Source organism: Mytilus californianus, unplaced genomic scaffold (assembly GCF_021869535.1).
Source record: "Mytilus californianus isolate M0D057914Y unplaced genomic scaffold, xbMytCali1.0.p SCAF_4, whole genome shotgun sequence".
In the NCBI taxonomy this organism is placed as follows: Eukaryota; Metazoa; Mollusca; class Bivalvia; order Mytilida; family Mytilidae; genus Mytilus; species Mytilus californianus.
The window spans coordinates 124,285,102-124,306,799 of record NW_026262690.1 but is presented as its reverse complement, the minus strand read 5'-3'; the positions used below and the strand labels follow the sequence as shown (position 1 = coordinate 124,306,799).

Below are 21,698 nucleotides of genomic sequence, written 5' to 3'. Positions count from 1 at the left end.
AATAATAATAATTTTATACCATAATTAATAGCTCATTCACTACATGCACTAATTATGTATACTGGCAATAGTCTAATCAATTAATTAATAAACATCTATAGAAAAATGTTTACTCAAACAACGGTATTTGTGAATCGTAAACAAAATCGTGTAATGATCAACAATGGGGTGATGATTAGAACTTACTGGTGCCCTTAAGCATTATCTGAGATTCGACATAGGGAAAACCGAATTTGTTCTTATCTAGAAATATTATGTTTTCAACTTTTTCTGGGACGAGTCGATTTCCCGACTTCGTTACATAACTTACAGTCCTGCTGATGAAAATATTTGCTCTGACGGTACAGAGGTGGTGGAATGACTTCGACACGATTAGCTAAAAGTGTAAACCGTGGAGGAAATGGTGTTCTTGTTCGTAGCCTACATCGGTTCGAGGGAATCTTGAACGACAATTAAATGCAAACATTCGAAGTCTATTTTAATTAAGATTAATTATGATTAATATTCAAGTTCCCATTAGTCGCGCTAAGTAAACAATTTTTTTTCTTTACGAAGGCAATGTTCACTATTCTAACAGAAACCGATTAGTCGAGTATCATTTTGGTATTCGATACTCGGTACTATCGAGGGTACTTGAATACTTGAGTACTCGTTGACATCTCTAGTTTTTATATTGATTTGCTCCTGTGTTTGTGTTTACAATTTGAAATAAATTGCATTAAATAATTGTTTTTTTCTTATGACATTGGTTAAAGGGTATTCAATATATAATACAAGTTGCACAATTAACATAAATGTCGTCAGCTTGTTTTGAGAATCCCCCCCCCCCCCTTCCCAATTTGTACTTCACGCAGTGTTTGATAGTCCCGAACCTAAGCTATGAGAATGTTATTATATATCTCTTATTCCCATAACTTAATCTTAAACCATTTGAACATCAGCTGAATCCACCCATGTAATCTAAAACTCGATTTTTTTTTATTTCATAACTATTATTTGAACAAAATGAATAAATGTGCTTTGGTTGCTACTGTGTACCTTTTCAACACGAGTCCATTTGTCGGTGAACTCATTGTTATCCATAGAAGTTACTGTCATATGGGCCACCTGATTTCTGTACCACTTCAGTGTTGCCAATTCCGCTCCCGGCAAGACTTCATTCGGCGGCGGAAGTTGATCCCATCCATTGGAGGGTTTTAATAAACCTCCAAAATTACGCAGCAGACATATCATCATAGTCAGATCAATGTCCTTAGAAGAGGTAACTAGAAAGAAAACGAAGAAAAACGAAAAGATCGAGAAAGTATTTCTTATTTGTCCCATTTTAACACGTCCTTCAACCTTTTGAATAATTGAAGAATCACACCATAAAAACACATAGTTTGAATTCGTATAATTAAAGACTGCAATTTTAAAAGATTTCGGCAAATTCCGAGTATTTAATAAAACAAGAAAGAAAGAGGAAATTCTTTACCAAACAAATATGATTCCGTAACTAACTATTGTTCTACCGATTCATATCCATTCATTTAGGTTCAAGATGACTGTCTTCCGTAGAAAACTTTTACTAACCCTGTAAAATTTTATCAAACTTATTTTTAAACAGCAATGTGAAATAGCAATTGATGTATTATTTGATGGATATATATGGCAAATTGTTGGAAAATCTTTTGAATTTTGACTCGTGATATAACAATTTTAGGTGGAATTGGCAACTAAATAAAACAGTTTTTTTTAGAATATTTGTATATTTTCTTCACTTTAGTTATTAAGTGCGCAACCTTTATATTTATTCGCACATTTTAACTTGTTGATTCAACTTAAAATCGGGTGCGATTTTTTTTTTGTAACCTCTGCGCACAACATGGAAACTTGTGCACATATTTTAGGCGTTTAGAAATAATGCTTTGAGCACATAAACATTATTGGTTAAAGTTTAAACGTTCAAACTTTTTTAAAAATGTGCACAATTTGAATATCTAATATTATGCAACAATATAGTTATGTCCCAAACTTCTTTAATTGTTCGCTTAGTAACTCCAAACAATTGGTTCTAAAGTTAATAAATGCCCACTTTGAAAATGAATAATTAACAAAAACTGAGACTGGATAAATACAAATCTTGCATACACAACTTTTATCAGCAACCCTAGTGCACATGCGTTAAATTGGGCCACAACCGATATCGATAAATTTACCGTATAGATTATCAAAGGCAATCTTCATATTGATCATCTGTCAGTAAATAACATTACACTTCTTTTTCATTCGAATCGATTTTGAAAGTTTAATTTTAAGGCTTTCTATCTATCTAATTTGTTTTTTGATAAGGATTGCACCGAAGTTCGATTTTTTCTTAAAATGTTCTGTACAAAGTCAGGAATATGGCAGTTGTCATCAAATAGTTCGTTTCTATGCATGTTGGTGTTTGTTTGTGTTGCACTTCAGTGTTTCTGTTGTTCTTTTGTTTTTCTCTAATAGATAATGTGTTTCCTTCGGATTAAGTTTGTAACCCAGATATGTGTTCTCTCAATCGATTTATGACTATCCGGAACAGCGGTATACTACTGTTATCTTTATTTGTTCCATTTTCAATTAAAAAACCCCAGGTACAAGACCTATTACGTCATACAATACAAAACCAAAAATGTGTGCAGATGGGTTTTCATACATCAATACACACTAAATCTTTAACAGAAACAACTTCATTTGCATTTATATTTATTCCCGAGTTTTAAATCTATCCAACCATATAAACATATTTTACAATAGTCTTTAGTTTTCTATAATGTGTCTTGTGTACTATTATTTGTCTGTTTGTTTTTTTTCTTTTTTAGCAATGGTATTGTCAGTTTATTTTCGATCTATGAATTTGGATGTCCCTCTGGTATCTTTCGCCCCTCTTTTACAAAATGGTGTGCATCTGTTCCTTAAATCGAGTTGTGATAATTTTCTGAAGATGTACAGATATAATCTTAGTCATACCAGGTAAATAATTAAGGATAATCTTTTAAAACATAGTTTGTTGCTTGTTCGATTCACATTCTCCTTTTATTCACTTAACTTTTAGAAAAATAGAAAGCATGAATTTGTCTGCGATTTTCGAAAGTTTCTGTCGTGAAAAATAATTGATTTTATATTAAAACATTTATATTAAATTTGTCTTCATATTGACTCTTATCTTAAGTATTTTTTTTGTTAATGTAAAGTGCATTACTTATGTTTGTACATGTATTTGCAGAATTTTAAATTAATCGAATAAGATAATTGGCATTGTAAAAATGAGAATAGTACTTGAAAACAGAAGCCTGCGACCCCTGTTATTTCGACTAGCATGTTTTCCTAAATATATCTGCGTGATGTCCACAAATTTGAACATAATAGCGTTGTTAAAACTTTCCTTTAGTATAGCCATAGAAGTATTATATTGTCAATACAGAACTTTCATGATATTAGTAATATTGTTTTCCGGGGAGCGCATATTACTCGGTACATTATTGTTTACATTGAATCTGTTGGTCATTTTTGTGTTTTTAGTCGATATGCAATGTAATTTTGGGAAAATATGCTGATTATTTGAGGATAACATTATTCAAATTCATTAGTCTGTGCTTTGATTGACTTCTATCTAAGAATTTTCAAGTAATATTGAACTGTAAAAAGTAAAATCACAAAAATACTGAACTCCGAGGAAAATTCAAAAAGGAGAGTCCCCAATCAAATTGCAAAATCAAAAAAACACATCAAACGAATGGATAACAACTGTCATATTCCTGACTTGGTACAGGCATTTTCTTATGTAGAAAATGGTGGATTAAACCTGGTTTTAAAGCTAGCTAAACCTCTCACTTGTATGACAGTCGCATCAAATTCCATTATACTGACAACGATGTGTGAACAAAACAAACAGACACAATAGGTAAAAATGTCACAAATAGGGGTACAACAGCAACACGTACGAACCCAATCAAAAACTGGGGGTGATATCAGGTGCTTCGGAAGGGTAAGCAGATCCTGCTCCACATGTGGCACTCGTCGTGTTGCTCATGTTATTACAACTGTATAATTATTGTAAGTGTTATTGTCCCGACAAGGAGTCAATACGTATGGAAAGCTTTCGTATACCAAAATCTTCATAATTAATCATAAGTCTTCATTTTTTCGCATTGAAAAGCTCATCTAATACAAAATCTTAATCTGTGTCGTGTGTTTTACTATTTATAAACAAAATGCACCGTTGCAGGGCATCAAGGGTTGACGGCCCTTTTATAGAAAAATGTCTGAAAGAAACTGCGGCTGAAAATTTAGTTAAATTAAAAATCAATATACAATTCTTGGAGTTAAAGAAGATAAAAACCAGAGACTAAATCGAAATGGTGCAAAGTGTTTGTGTATGTGTTTTCAAATTCTATGTTGGCCCTATTTTGTCTTTACGTCGAACGATAGTTTTTAGATATATCACCTTATTGTTCGCTGGCTGATTGTTCTAAATATAACATAATGTAAACAATACTATTAAATCATGGTAAAACGAACATTTCTATTGGTGACTGTTGTGTATTATTTTTGATGATGTATTTATTAGTTTGTTATTACATGAATACATCGATCCATATTTTGATTGTCTATCATTGCACCTTTTTCAACAAAAAATTCATGATACTGAAATAAAAAAGGTTATATATGATATTATATAATCTCAAAACCTTCTTGCTTTTGCTATAGATAGATTATTATTTTTAAACTTATGATACACAATATGCTTCTATAAGATATAACCAGACAATGGATTTAGGGACTTTCCTTTTTGAATTTTCCTCGGAGTTCAGTATTTTTGTGATTTTACTTTTTAATGATATATATTAAAGAAATAATTTCTTCATGTCATCATGGTCATGCTCTATGCTCATTTTAATGCTGGGCGTAAGCGAAAAAAGTGTAAAATAGGGACAAATATAATGCCTACCCATGTTAAAATGAGCATAGATCATGACATTAAGGAATTATTTCGATTCTAATAGGACAAATATAGTATTTTTATGGATCGAAGCGTACGAAAATAACTTAAAAATGTTTGGCTGTTCTCGTTTCCTCCCCGTGGAGTCTGTACATTACATTTTCTTATTCAATGTTTTTAAAAACTAAAAACGGGGTAATATATGTTGTTTGATCAACAATATATGATAAAAGTTTATGTAAGCAGCTAAAATGTATATATTTTATAAGAATAACAATGAAAATAACGAAAATATAAACAGTAAATTTGTGCGCATGTGTCAAACAAATTTTGTGCTAATTAAAACACGGCTTTGTTTTCAAAGCGTTATAAAGACGTCATATAAGAATTTTGAATAATTATCATAATCTTATATATTTGTCCTTTTTCGTCATTTTATTTTGTATCTTTGAAATTGAATAAATCGAATTTTATATTTTGGAAATTAAGTCATCTTTACAACGAGTATTCATGCAGAACCAAAAAATGTAACAATCATATGTTTGTAATATTGTTTATTTATGGTTATTTGAATTATTACCGAGAGTCAACATTATCTTTACAAACTCAGCACGAAAAGACTGATCTTAGGATAAGAAATATAAATCATGCGTGATAACATTGTGAAAAAGGTTGGCCATGTCTATCTTAATTAAATCTAGGCATCAATTGTGGAACATGTGTATGGCATTGGGGAAAATAGGTTATTCCTGACATTCTAAATGAAAGTGACAGATCCCAGAGAGTTTCTGTTATTGAAAAGTGTACTCCTTGGAAATTCTCTTGTAGATTATATGACAATAAGAGACCTTTTGTTTTTGTTTTAGTTTTGTTTGTTTTTTTAATTATAGAAAATTTTCTACATAAGAAAATGCCTGTACCAAGTCAGGAATATAACAGTTGTTATCCATTCGTTTGATGTGTTTGAGCTTTTGATTTTGCCATTTGATTAGGGACTTTCCTTTTTGAATTTTCCTCGGAGTTCAGTATTTTTTTGTGATTTTACTTTGTATGATATGAGATACTAAAGTTAATAATCTTTATTGTCATATAAACAAATGTTACATGTTTTTGACAAAAACATACATATTTATCTATATGTATATATATAATTCGTCTAAATATCAGCCCAACAATGTTAAATCTATAAATTTGCGGAAGCAAATTTTTTGCTCTTCCGTGGCCAGGATTCGAACTCAAACTACTGAGATATCATAGCACCAAATCGCCTTGCACTGTGCCCGACGTGCTACACCACTCGACCACCTAGGCTCTACAAAACTAAATCTTTCGGTGGCCGGGTGTTACCTTTCCTCCTCAGGTTTAATCTATCGTCGTAACACAGTACATGATATATAAGGCATGAAGATGGAATTTTTACAGATCAGCTGAATTATTTATTGTTAAGGATCTTTAAAATTAATGTAGGATGCAGTCACAGAAATAATTATATTATAAGAACGTCTGAACCAGTGACAACTCTATGACAGATTTTATCCATCGGATCACAAGTGATGGTGATACAAGCCTGAAAACACATTCTGTATATATAATTCGTCTAAATATCAGCCCAAAAATGTTAGATCTATGAATTTGAGGATGCAATTTTTTTTTGTTCTTCCCTGGCCGGGATTCGAACTCGTGCTACTGAGATAGCGTGGCACCAAATCGCCTTGCACTGTGCCCGACGCACTAGACCACTTGACCACCTAGGATCTACAAAATAAAGCTTTCAGTGGCCGGGTGTTACCTTTCCTCATCAGTTTTAATCTAGCATCGTAACACAGTACATCATATATAAGGCATGAAGATTGAATGTTTACAGATCAGCTGAATTATCTATTGTAAAGGATCTTACAAATTAATGTAGGATGCAGTCACAGAAATAATTATATTATAAGTACGTCTGAACCAGTGACAACTCTATGACAAATTTCATCCATCGGATCACAAGTGATGGCGATACAAGGCTGAAAACACATTCTATATATATAATTCGTCTAAATAACAGCCCAACAATGTTAGATCTGTAAATTTGCGGAAGCAAATTTTTTGTTCTTCCCTGGCCGGGATTCGAACTCATGCTACTGAGATGGCACCAAATCGCCTTGCACTGTGTCCGACGCGCTAGACCATATATCAATGCAATATAAATTGAACGATTATCTACTAGAGAGGATTTTTACTCAACTTTCTTTATCATACTTATGGTACTTAAAAAAGGATTTATTATTCCAATTTTTAATTTCAACAAACCTTTGTCTACACACAAAGGCGTAGTTATTAGCCGGGAGGACAAGGGTGTCAATAATTCCCCCTTTTTTCTAAATTATTGAAAATAAGAAGTTAAAATGAAAGATGACACTGATTTAATTCCAGACTGTAAGATATTTTATTTTATTGGTTGTTTTTTTATTTTTTTTTTATTTTGCTTGTTACTTTAAGAAGTTTGCCCTTGTTAATGTTACGCATCATCTACGCGCTAAAACTGACTTATGGAAAAGACAATTAACATGGGTAGACATTTCTAAGACAGCCTGTATTATATGAAGTAAAATTTGATGCCTCAGTTTGCTCCGCCCCTTCTTGGATGTAACATTTGAAAATTACTTATTATATTCTTATTTATACCTGATGTTGAACATTGGTAGAGGCTGATTTCTGGTTTTCCAAAAAGCGCAAGGTGAGGCAGTCGAAAATGTTTACTAACAATTCTACAAAGGTACTCTGAAAGGAATTAACAGAACTGAAGACATGCTGAAAATATGGTAACACTGCCTTATATAGCCGTCATGTACCAGAAGAGGCGGGTTTAGGGGGTATGGTTGCCCCCCTTTATGGAGCTAAATGTATTATTAATCCAGACTTTTTACCTGTTCAACTCCAAACTTTATCTAGTTGTTAGATTATCCTTAAATGATTATGAAGGTCCATAAATATTCATGACCTCCACAATTCCATTTCAAGATATCCTGGAATTAAAATCGTGGAGGTTTTGAAATTATTTTGGACCTCTATAAACATTTGAGGATATCCTAATATCGAAATATGGACGTCAAGAATCATTTCAGGTTACCCTGAAGTCGAAAATATGAATGTTTTGAAATATTTAATGAGGTTTTCAATGGCTTATAGATAACCAGAATTCGAATTATGGAGGTCATAAAACATTTCCGGAGCTCAGCCTTAAACAAAATAATTTAAACTTCATCCGCAGCTCATAGGAAAGAGTGTAGTGGTATACTTTCATATGTTTGTAGAGCCCGGTACATGTAAAAGATGTTTTTATATTTTGGAAAGATTTTTGACATTTTTACGGAAGTGATAGTGGATTTTACAATTTTAAGCTAACGTAAAAGGAATTGGTTTTCGTTTACTGACATATAATCAAACACAAAACTGTTAGAGCAAATAATGGTGAGCTCGGAGTCAGCATAATGAATCTGGGTTGGATAACAGGTTTCCTGTGGACTTTTACCTTGTGAATTAACACGACTAGAAGCGTGTCTATCTTCTACAAAGAAGGGTTGCTATTCAAATTCCTATGACCTCAACATGTATATTCATGTTACTCAAGGTTTTACTGTAAGTATCACATAAACTTGACATTTTTATCTATGACAATGAGGTCAAGGTCAGATAAATCCCGACAGACAGACATGTGCATCTTACAATTATTCCATACACCAAATATTGCTGATCTATTGTTCATAAAAAAAAACCAGACAAAACACAAAAACTTAACATTTACCAATTAAACATGAAAAAAAAGGTCAAGGTCAGATGATACCTACCTTACAGACTTGTACATCTGACAATTCTTCCATACACTTAATACAGCTGACGTCTTGCTATAAGTATTTGAAAAAACATAAAAACATACCACTTACCAATGAATCATACAAATGTGGACAAAGTCAGATTAAATGATCTTGTACCCCTTACGATCATTCTATAAACCATATATAATTGACCTACTGCTTACAGTATTTTAGAAACGGACCCAATCACGTAACCTTGATCCCTGATCAATGAAATGCGGTCGAGGTCTGGTGAACACTGTCTGACGGATATGTGGACGTTGCTAGGAACCCATTAACCAAATATAGTTATCCTATTACAGAAGGAAATTTCGTGACATAAGGTATCTGCATAAAAAGTATGAAGCATCCTCCTGAGATGTTAAGCTTTATATAAATAGTCAACTCAGGCTAGTAATATCTATATCTCGTCGCAGGCGAAACAAACAATATCAGTTCTAACATACTAATAAATATTTATGTACCTTTTGAAGATATTGTGTCCATATCGTTCCTGTGACTCCCCTAAGAATATTTAACTGAGATGCGTTGATTCTTTTTGATTTGTTCAACTTAATTATATCAGGCATACTACTGTTTATAGTTTGAGCTAAGTCTATTGGTGGAAATACTCCGTCAAAGAATCGCCTTGCAATGTCAGGTGATACTTTAAAATTGAGGAAGAAAAATCTTGTGAAGTTTCTCTCTTCTTCTGTGAGTTGTGAAATCGAAGCCATGACTAATTTTCTAGCTTCTTAGGAACAACTCTGATCCACAGTATTCAGTCATGAACGCTGTTTTTCATCTTTTGTCAGCATCAATCACCTATTAGAAAAATAAACTTTTTTTTTAAAGTTGTTTTGACATTTTATAAGTTTGGACAAAAGACGATGTGGTGTGTACGTTAGTTTGACGATTCAACAATTCAACGAGAAAAATAAATAAAAATACATTCAGAAGAAACAATAAGTTATCCCAGATAGACAGTTTAAGCAACTGTTTCAAAATACAAAAATCACAGCATTTAATTTGACTCAGGATATGATATGCTTAAAGTAGCATGTGGTATTTAAACGCATGTATACACATGTAATTTATATACTGCTATATTAAAAAATATAATGAAAATTGGAGGTCAATGAGCTTGCTTTCAATAAAAAAAAAGTGAAAAATGACACATATTGTAGGCATTATACAGCTGACTGACAAAAAAACTAGTATATGTTATAGCTTACCAAATTACAGAGAATCCTTAGTAGTACATGTTTTTAAAATATAGTAGCCTTAGTTAAAATTACCATTTTTTCTACTTCATTTAGTAAGCTTACTTGCTATCGAGTATTTTTAACTAGAAAGGACAATACAGTTCTTGTTCATATAGTTTTGTTTTGAGCGAGTAGAATAGGATTATTATGGAAAATTGAGAATGGAAACGGGGAATGTGTCAAACTCCAAACCATATGAATACAAAGAAAACTAAAAAAAAACATTGCTGTGTATAAAATCTGAAAACATATCTTTCATAAAATACATAAAGAAATTTAAAACAATCCGAGACTGATTTGAAGAACTTATGCCTTATTTTAACCTGGAATTTTAGTACTCGTATTGTTATCTGAGTCATGCTGATTGTAATGTGCACAGTTTCTATGCTGTCAAAATCTTTCTGCTTGAAACTGTTTGAACCCGTCCTGGTTTTGCTACTACAATAAACTTACTATAAATTGAATTAAATTATTACTAATTAACCAAAATTAAAAGGGGTAATGAAGTGGAAAATACAGACTTGTTAAATAGTGTACCATAGTGTAACAAACTACTGGGAGAACTCCTGGTTCTCTTTCTAGAGGATTAATTTAACTACAAGTTGAAACTACATGATATATACTATTTGTATTGGTATCGGATTTGACCTGGAACTTGTAAATTATTGGTAATATTAATTACGTGGAATACAAAAGGGTCTGGAATGGTATAATTTCTAAACTACACCATTGTCCTGTATTATTTATATATAAAGTTAAGTTTTTTATTCGTAGTTTTTACGTCATGCCGGCTAAGAAATTGGACCTCGTTTTTTAGCAGTATGAAGCTATTTGATCGAATTAGCTCTCCTTATAAGGCTAAGTTTATTATTTTAAAATCAATCCAAAAATATTCTGTATCGGTAAAACAGTCGAAATGAAAAAATCAAATCACAAAATTTTCTTCATTTGAATGAAAATAAAAATAGAGAATGGAAATGGGGAATGTGTATAGGGGTAAATTCAGTAAATAAATATACGTCATCAGGGACCGCCCATTTGGGGGAGAGCTTTCTGTACAAAACTGAAGTCCTGTGCTCTTCTGATTGGTAGATAATGTTTGTAATAATTATTTTTTGATAGATGGATCAAAACTAGAGTTAAAAAAAATAAAAAAATGAATGCTGAATGTACTAAATTTTTTTACTACAGGGTTGAAAAGTAATGGGGGTCAGTAAAGGAATTAAGTGCGAATCTACAGTGTTTGTAAACAAGGCCATGTGAATGCCCAAAAAAGCCGCATGACCCTATGTTTTTATTGTTGCAAAAGATAGGGTTACATTTGCACTTTCATGAATGATATATGAAAGCTTCCAATTTCTAAAGGTAAATCAGGTATAAATTTAATTCAAGACATAGATTAGCATTAAAGTCAATGGGAGATTTTTTACTGAATTTACCCCTATAGGAAAATATGCACTCTGTCACTGTACTTGTTCAAGGCCACACAATAATCACAAAACTCATTTCCTGTAAATATTAATGCAATGGAAGCCTTTTGGAATCAGTTAAAAGTGTTTATTATACAAATTTCTATACTTAACTGAGGCAATCCAGAATGCACTGAGTGTACTGTCGTAGGAAGCATGGGACATATTGTAAAAATCAGTTGTGTGTCCAGATTGAAAAAAAAAACAATAGAAATTACACTTGAGAGTTATGATATTAATGAAAGGCATAAATATTCTCCCCATTTTACACCATATTTTGCACTTATTTCTCCTAATAATGTGTAAAATCATATGGAAAATCAGAATTACCTCCCTTTGACATGGTGTATTTTTTTTAGCTGTGTTCCGCATGTTAAGTTGTAGATCAAGTTGTAAATAAGCACTTTTCAAGTATTTTAACACTCGAATAATCTGACCGTATAAAGATATTCATTTATTTTTACATAATTCATTGCGTTTCTTTAAGTAAAAAAAATTCTAGACAACTTTTCATGATTACATACCCTTCATCTATAAAACTAGTGTTGAAATGTTTGTAATTGGCTTGCTATGTTAAATAATTGCTTTTAAATATTCTAAATTGTTACTTTAATGTTCCAAATGCAAAGTTTGGTCATACCCAGTCTTATTTTTTTCATATTTGGCACTTTTTTCTACTTCAGTTTTGGCCGTCTAGTTTTGGCGAAGAAACCATCCTGATGTTGGGGTAACAGGAATTTCTGCAGAGTGGTTGTCAATGACATTTTGTGAATTTTACAAGTAATTAAAACACAGATTTAGTAAAATGAAACATAATTGTTGTTTTTTTATGGTATGAAACTGCTTAAAAAGCCTTTGAAAATTCTTTTTGTGGTCTTTTTCAGGGTATTTAATTAAAAACTTCCATATAAGGCAAAATTTAACTAAGAGTACATCAAGACTTTAGTTCCTAGATGTACTTGCAATACTGGTCAAAGCAAACACAGAAAACAATTCATATTTTTTAAGCATAGTATTTTACACCATTCTTTTAAAAACAGTCAATGTGCAACTGTATATACCAAATATACATTGGCCGCAGTATGGGCTGTAGTATAAATTTTCCGCTATTTTTACAAGTTCAGCCTTTATGAATGTTGTATTGAAACTGGAACTTGAAAATTGGATAACTTACATGATTAATACAAAAAAGTAGAAAAAGAAGTTAAAAAGTCCCTTATAGGGGTAAATTCAGTAAATAAATATACGTCATCAGGGACCGCCTATTTGGGGGAGAGCTTTCAGTACAAAACTGAAGTCCTGTGCTCTTCTGATTGGTAGATAATGTTTGTAATAAATATTTTTTGATAGATGGATCAAAACTAGAGTTAAAAAAAAAAAAAAAATGAATGCTGAATGTACTTAATTTTTTTACTACAGGGTTGAAAAGTAATAGGGGTCAGTAAAGGAATTAAGTGCGAATCTACAGTGTTTGTAAACAAGGCCATGTGAATGCCCAAAAATGCCGCATGACCCTATGTTTTTATTGTTGCAAAAGATAGGGCTACATTTGCACTTTCATGAATGATATATGAAAGCTTCCAATTTCTAAAGGTAAATCAGGTATAAATTTAATTCAAGACATAGATTAGCATTAAAGTCAATGGGAGATTTTTTACTGAATTTACCCCTATAAGAGACAACAACCCGACCAAAGAGTAAAAAACCACAGACGGAGGCCAACAATGGGTCTTCAACACAGCAAGAAAATCCCGCACCCGAAGTCAGACTTCAGTTGACCCTAAACATAAATGTGTACTAGTTCATTGAAAATGGACGTCATACTTAACTCCAAAACATATAAATGAACTTAAATTAAAATAAACATACAGACTAACAAAGGCCACAGACTCCTAACTTGAAACAGGCGCAAAAATGCGGCGGGGTTAAACATGTTTCGTGAGATCTCAACCCTCCCCTATACCTCTATCCGATGTAGATTAAACTAACACACAGCAATATGCACAGTGAAACGCAGTTTAAAAGAAGTCCGAGTCCGATGTCAGAAAAGGTAACAAAAGAAACTAAGCAAAATTACAATGATACATAAATTAACAAAGGACAACTAGCAGTTACTGACATACCAGCTTCAGACCGCAATTAACTGATTGAAAGATTATGTCTTCATCAATGTTATCTAGCAAATATTTGAGGGCAGTTATAGTATCAAAACAGGTCCAAATGACATAGATCTTTTGTTTTTTGTTACTGAAAAATGACCTAAAAGAGTTTGAACATATATATTCGCATTCTCACTTGTTAAATGTGTGAATTTTTTCCTAATAAGATTATGAGGCAAAGTGGTATAAAGGGTAGAAAAATTAAAACTTTGAACAGATTTGAAATCACCAATATAAGCATGCAATTTATCAAGTACTTCAAACGAATTTTTGACACTCCAAAAGTAATTAATTCCACTATTTCCAAAGGCCTTATTTGAATAATTTATTACCAGGTTTTTGATTGTACTAGTAGGTATAATAGACAGTTTAGTAGTGGACCATGGCTAAAAGACGAAATAAATCTATATTTGTAAGGTGTTTTGTACAGCTTCGGAAGCCAGTACATAGTTGGAACTTTCATTGTATCTGGTTCTGCTTGGAACAATACTTAGGTCATTTACTCTCGGTCATGGACGATGTTAAGGTCTCCTGTTGTAACATGTGAACTGGGGCCATAAATGTATTCGGAATTACTGCAATTTCATGAAGTGGGTGTATTGTAACTGTTATTTACATCTTTACACACTTCGCTATAAATGAAGTCTTCCAAACAACATGCACTCCTGTCTCAAAACGTCCTTATTTTATTGAAAGACTATACCGATGCTATTGTACGATCCAAAATGGCAGAATTAACCCATATACTATCATAATTGATTAAGTCATCAACACTTTTAGTAGGTTCTATTTATTGCTTTAGTTTAATAATGATATTATTACGGATAAGTATATTCTTTCAGATAAAGTATAACACCAATTTCAGGATGTTCGCTACTCTGTTAAATAGAAACCTTTTTAAAAGACTGTATTGTTATAAATTGATAGCATATAAATAAAGGAACTAAATAAGCAGAAAAAAAATGAAGTGTCCGTGTGCTTGTTTTCGAGATATAAATCATTTAAAATTTTGGGTGGAAATAATTCTCTCTAGACTTATCATATATTTAACATTGACACCCTTTTTCTTTCAAAAACGATGAAAAAATAACGAGCATTTAATAAGGTCTTCAAAGAAAACATTTTAAACTATATGCAATCAATAATGAAAAGAAAAGTAGGGGTTAGTGGGGAAATGTTTTTAGTGGTACTACATGGATAAAACCAGAGGATTCCGAATATCTGGCAGAAATTAAAAAACAAGAGGCGCGATCATCCTTAAGACCATTCCCTAAATAATAATACCATGTGCTTCCAGAGATAAATAACAAAATGATATTGTCTATTTTTCATCAACTTATGATTTTAATTGTCCTTTGGTTATATTCAATTTTGCATAATATAGTAAAGGGACTATACATTGTATATGGAATTCGGCTTCTACTTTTGATTTCTTCAGCGGTAGTATCCAACAAATAGCAGCAGCTACTTAAGCTAGCTTTTTGTAGTGGCGAACCCTTTAAGACCCTGATTTGCAATCATTTGCTTTTTTATGTCCTTATAATTGTTTAAGTTAATGGTCATCTTGTTTGTAGCTTCACTGTGTGATCTAGTTTTGCAACATTTGGATTAAGGATTAGGGATTCAATTTTGTTCCCTGTAATATTTTCCTTTTTCTTAGACAGACATGTTCCAATGAAACATTCTTAAGGTATGTGTATATTATTCAATTGCATTTTTTATGAAAGAAAGATTTTAGAAGTGAATATCCTGGCCTGGTAAGAACTGAAAATAAGTGAAATTGTCTAAGACAGGATGACAATAAATATAATGTCCCTCGATGTAAAACGCAGGGATCTATACAATTGCAAACGTTAATTCCACCAGCAAAAAATCTCCATTCCGTCCCCCTAGAAAGTCTAGTAGTCGTGTGTGCTTCCTTTTTTTTTCTCGTTTTCAGCAAGTTTATTGAAAATGTTATGCAGTCCCCGCGAATAATTTGCATATTCGTAACTTAAAACTTGATGGGCCCCTCGGGTTGATTATTTGTATTGCTGCTGTTTTTTTACAGTGAGAGTGAAGGCAATTTGTGACAAGATTTGTTAGATTTTCTTATCCCGATATAATTAATTCATATTTCATTTTGTTGAAAGGAGATCTTGCATGATAAACATCAAGCAAAGCAAATAATTTCGTGAAAACCGGTGCCATAGCCGCTTTAAATTTGCAGTGAGATACATTATATTTACTTTTTCTGTTTTGATGATGTCTTTTAAGGAATACCTTGACTAAGATATCGATCAAATTTTTTGTCATAAGAGATTTATTCCTTTTAATTTTCAACTATTTCAGCATTTATTATGGATAAAATTGGCAAAATTTCCAGATTCCTCTTTTCGGCGATTTTTTATAACAATTTTAGTTATTGCCTTAAAACGCATATTTCTTTGTCATCAAATGTCAGTTTCCTTAAACAAGTGGTGAGGTTTCAAATACTGAAGTATTGTTACATCTCACGAATTTTCCGGTTTCCTGTTAGCGGACATGTTACGGTAAAAATCTTAGTTTTGTCCTAAAAATACAATTTTTTGGTTTTAAATTATTAAGCTTCCTCATACAATATGTTTGTGATTCTTATAATAAAGAATCTACTTATTTTCATATTGTAATGAAAAATATTACTCCGTTAATGACATAAAAAAGAAAAAAATTCTCCCTTTTTCATTAATTTCTACCATCATTATCTTTAGTATACTTTCAGTATTTCAGACATTCTGGACACAAAATACGAAGTTTCTGATGCAATTCAAATGATGTTTAATGATTTTCTGCATAAATTGACTGGATTAACAGTATTAGATTGTTATTTCTTTATAATGTCGTGTAATGTGAAGCCCCCGTCACACTAGACAACGATCGCACCACGCTCACCGCGATCTGAAATAAATTCAGATCGTGGTGATGTCCCAGTATGAGCGTCATGATAATGTAAACGTTTGTTGTTTTCACGATGCTACTACGTCCTCGTTACGCTTGTTACAACAATCCTGCTACGATTAAACCACGTTCTCATCACGCTTATTCTACGACCTCACTACGATTATCACGATCTTACTACGTTCATCACGTTCTCACTACGACCATACCACGATTTATCCGATTGCAACACGATCTTACCACGCTTCTACTGCCATTATAGCACGCTCTTACCACGGTCATACTGCGATCATACCACGTTCATTCCGCGATCTTACTACGCTCTCAGCAATAACATCAATATCGTGTTCCATATAAATACTGTTCCATTCCTTCTATTTCTCATTAAAATGTAAATTTTTCGGAAACAACACAGTCATGCCACCAAAATCTACAAGAACTAGTGGGCGTGGTAGTAGGAGTAGAAGTAGAGGCAGATGGGCTTCTGATACGAATCCTGATACAAGTAGAGAATTTTGACAGACCAATCTAACCTGAATCACAACCTATTGCTGGTCCATCAAGATCAAGTGACGCTCTCTCAATAACAATATCATGGCCTGGTCTTTTAGATTTTGTATCTGTGTTAATGATTGTAGAAGCATTTCTACATGTAAATGGTCTTGTCTTTCCTTGGTTCAATTGAAATTGATGTAGCAAACATACACTGGAGAGCTTTTATATATATTTTATGTGTCAATGACAATGAGCATGACTAGAACTCGAAATAGTCGTAGTATGAACGTAGTCGGGTCGTAAGAAGAGTGTGATGAGGACGGCATGAACGTGCTAGAATCGTACTATTGTCTTGAACAGCGTGGTATAAATGTGGTATAGTTGTAGTAGAAGCGTGGTTGGGTCTCGGCGAGAACGTGATGGCCGTAGTGAGGTCGTGGTAACGTCAGTGTGAGATCTTAGTGCAGTCTCTCCGACTAGAATCGCGCTTTCGCTACGCTCTCGCTTCGATGGTACAGCGATCTCACTACGCTTCTACTACGACCTGATTTCGCCACGACCGCACCACGATTGTTTTGAACATGTTCAAAGTTGTTCCACGCTCATCACGATCATGAAGACTTCACCACGACCGTTCCATGACCTTACTGCGATCTACACAATCGCACTACGATCGTCAAAATTAGCATTTTTTTCAGAGATCACAGTGCGATTGTGACCTTATGTGACGGGGGTAATGCGGCGCTCACACAGAGACGATTATGGCTCTCGTTTGAGATCAGACAGCACTAAGACACGAAAAGTAAAAAAATTGGAATACTATCCTCATTGATCTGGAATGTCCTATTATTGTCTTGGCGAAGTCGTATACGTTCGTAACAGATTCCTACGGAATATGGACGCTTCCTGAACAATATCTGATTGTTGTCGTGATTCAATAAATGTTTTAACAAACTTTAATCAAGCTGGGATTTCACATTCACGTTTTTTAATGCCGTTTTTGACAGGACCATTCCCGATTGAAATTTGTCAATAATCTGATCGAGATCCTGTGAATTGTGCCTGGAAATTCAAACTTTAATAAAAATTTGTAAAAACATTTATAGAATCACGTCACCAATCAACCATTGTTCAGGAAGCGTCCAGTTTCAGCCGTTTCCAACCGAATTTGTTCCGATTATCCCGTTCTCAATCCGATTCTAATCCGATTTGTATCTTTCGCATGGTACAAAACGACCGAATTTGTCCCGAAAGCGTCCCTATTCTACCGAATATGATCCGACATAGATCAGACAGTGACCAGACAGTGAAGCGACGCTGACGGAAGATATCCGTTACAAAACTGTCGCCATATTCGGTATGGTCAGGTACTGTTTGAACGCAATCCTATCACAGTCTGCTGTACTGCATTGCAAATGGCTTTGTCTGGACTTGTCGTATTGTGTTCTGTAATTGTCGGGACTCTGACGTGTGTATCATTGCCGAATTTCGTTCTAATAACGGGACTTTTCCGGAACGGTTCGCCTTCGACTAGATCTGGATGCAATCTTGACTCAATCGGCAAAAACACAGCAATGAAAAATTTCTCCAGATCGTGCACGTTCCAGCGGACAACGTCCAGAAAACACAGAACATTGTTACGATTTTGATCCGATATATCAGAATCTGTCACGACAAAGTCACGATTTTAATCCGACTAGACAACATCGGCTGAGCTTCTCCGAATGTTACGGGACGCACCTAACTGTCGGGTTGCTTGGCCGACCTCTCCGGACCATTCCCGATCCCTAGGAATATGTTACAAACGTATACGGCTTCGTTAAGACAATGTTACGACATTTCAGATTTGTGAGGATAGTAATCCGACTTTATAACTTTTTATGTCTTAGCGCTGTCTGATCTCAAACGTGAGCCATAATCGGCACTGTGTGAACGCCGTTTTAAAGTTTGAATTACCTGTCACGATTCACAGGATCTTGATCAGACTTTTGACAAATTTAACTCTGGAATGGTCCTGTCAATGACGGCAGTAAAAATCGTGAATGCGTGACCCCAGCTTAATAGAAATTAAACAAACATCAATGACAAAAAGCATTAAACATAAAAGACATGACCCTTGTTAGTATGCTGCATGCTTTGATTCTTGGAAAACATATGATGTTGTTTTATAGTCAAGCAAGTAAATCCTGTTTTCGTTCATCAAAAATCTAAACTCATGTGCACCTGATACGGGCATAGCTAATTAGTTATTATATAAATACATACACTGGAATAAAGTCCAAAAAGACGTTTACCGTTAAGTAAAAATTGAAATTGAAAGTAGGAAAAAATCGACCTGTTTGTCGTTAACATCAGTGTAGTGTTTTATGTTTGAAATTGCAATATTCAATTGAAGAAAAAGAAAAGTAGTGGAGTCCAATTTGAATTTTATTTCAAGTAAAATCTCTTTGACGAATTTCTCATGTATAATTAGCATACACTTGTTTGTTTAGAGTTCAAATATCATCAAGGCATGGTCAAAAAAAGAGAAAATACAAAAGGGGGTATTAAAAATCATAAGAGTAAAAAATATAGACAGCGCTATGACCACAAAGAAATATGGAAAGAAGACAAAAAACGATACTGACATCAGCAACATGATGTTACCGCATGTGGAGCAGGATTCGCTTACCCTTCCAGAAAACCTAAGAATATCCCCAGTTTATGGGGACGGAAAATAAGGGAAAAATATAAACGACGGTACTAATATAGTAGGTGATCACACTTGTAAAACCAGGTTTCATCCACCATTTTCTACGTAAGGAAATTCCTGTACCAAGTCTGGAATATGACAGTTGTTTTCTATTCGTTTGATGTGTCTGAGTTTTTTATTTTGCCATTTGATAAGGAACTTTCCGACTTGATTATTCCTTGGAGTTCAGTATTTTTGTTATTTTACTTTTCTGTATATCCCTTTGTCTGTAAAGATAATAATTAGAATGTTTAAAAAATGACATTAGTCTGTTTATTTAAAATACGGCAACGATTTTATTTCCCCTTTGTGGTTAGGCACCTTTAACTTCATAATATTTTCCTATATGGATATAGTAAAAGTACTATATTTTTTCCTGAATAAAACGATTTTATTAATTCCTATCTATCCCTTTTCCGCAAATTTTTGTTCTTCCCTCAGCTGGATTCGAAAATTTGCTTCTGTGACATCGTGGCAACACCGCGTCCAGCACCATAGACCACCCAATACCTATGCTACATGAAAATATATCTTTCGGTTGTCGATGTAAAAAGTAAAATCACAAAAGTACTGAACTCCGAAGAAAATTCAAAACGGAAAATCCCTAATCAAATGGCAAAATCAAAAGCTCAAACACATCAAAAAGTAAAATCACAAAAATACTGAACTCCGAATGGATAACAACTGTCATATTCCTGACTAAGTACAGTCGCATCAAATTCCATTAAATTGACAACGATGTGTGAACAAAACAAACAGACATAATAGGTAAAAATGTCAAAAATAGTGATACAGCAGTCAACATTGTGTTATAATCTTAATCACTATAAAAACAAACAAATATGTAACAAAGAAGCACAAAAAGGCATATAGACAAAGCATTTAGCCAAAATGAAAGACAAGAATACAAAAATTATCATAGAACAATAACACAATGACGGAATGTATAAGTACAGACCCACGTCATATGTATCAAAGAAACTCAAAAAGGCATAAAGACACAGCACATTAGCGAAAAAGAAAGACAAGAATACAAAAATTATCATAGAACAATAACATATAACGGGATAAATAAGTACAGACTGGGTCCGTCTAATGTGTATCACCAAAAACATACTAAACCGTAAAAGTGATATTTATAAAACAAATAAAAGAATAATTTAACACGTTATTAAGACGATAAACAACGTCAGTACCCGGAATATTTACCTCAAGACCATCGTGTATTATTTGTGAAGTGAAGTTGATACGGAATATTTATCACTAAGTAAATAATGTAATGCCTTTCCTCGTCGTCTTTATCTAGGGTTGTAACATATTACATGATGTATAGTGGTAAGTAGATGGTGTACCTTTCTGATCAGCTATTTTGTCTATCGTAAAGGATGATTATTACCATGCCGCCACACCAAATTATATTTTATCTAAAATACATATGTTGAACCTCAATGAAAAAATTATGTACATTGTACTTGACTTCCTGAATGGAAGATATTTACTAAAGGTTTATCTAATAAACATTTACGTGTATATATTACCTTCAGCAGGTGAATCCATGATCTCCACGATTGACCAGAAGCACATTTTGTACACAGACTGCTATGTGTGGGTATGTCAACAACAGCAGTTTACATGAAGAAGGAAATAATCATCGGAAGTGACACTGATCAGTGTTTTAAAATGTGGTGTATGTTTATTGTTGTGCTTATTGGTTTTGTTAGGCGGCTTACTTATATAGTAATTGCGCCTTAAATTCATATAACATAAATATTATGTATATTCACTCATTCGTTATACAATTTTAGTATTACATTTTGGTGAGTATTTACAGGACACTGTGACGAAAAGGGTTGACTGTGTTACAATA

The 21,698-nt window shown here is 33.3% G+C and overlaps 1 protein-coding gene across 2 annotated transcripts in view; it reads right to left on the bottom strand.

Moving 5' to 3' along the window:
• Nucleotides 1-21,465, bottom strand: part of LOC127739319 (uncharacterized) — a 35,958-nt gene extending 14,493 nt beyond the window's left edge. Inside the window, exons 1-2 of one of the 2 annotated variants that reach the window (XM_052250990.1) lie at nt 21,370-21,465; nt 9,282-9,621 (exon numbers count right to left, since the gene is read on the bottom strand). In XM_052250990.1, the coding sequence (XP_052106950.1) occupies nt 9,282-9,533 (252 nt within the window). In that variant the 5' untranslated portion in view covers nt 9,534-9,621; nt 21,370-21,465. Of the gene's footprint in view, nt 1-1,038; nt 1,830-9,281; nt 9,622-21,369 lie in introns of those variants that run through there. The other variant, XM_052250989.1, reaches the window with a different exon arrangement.
• Nucleotides 21,466-21,698: the final 233 nt, after the last annotated feature.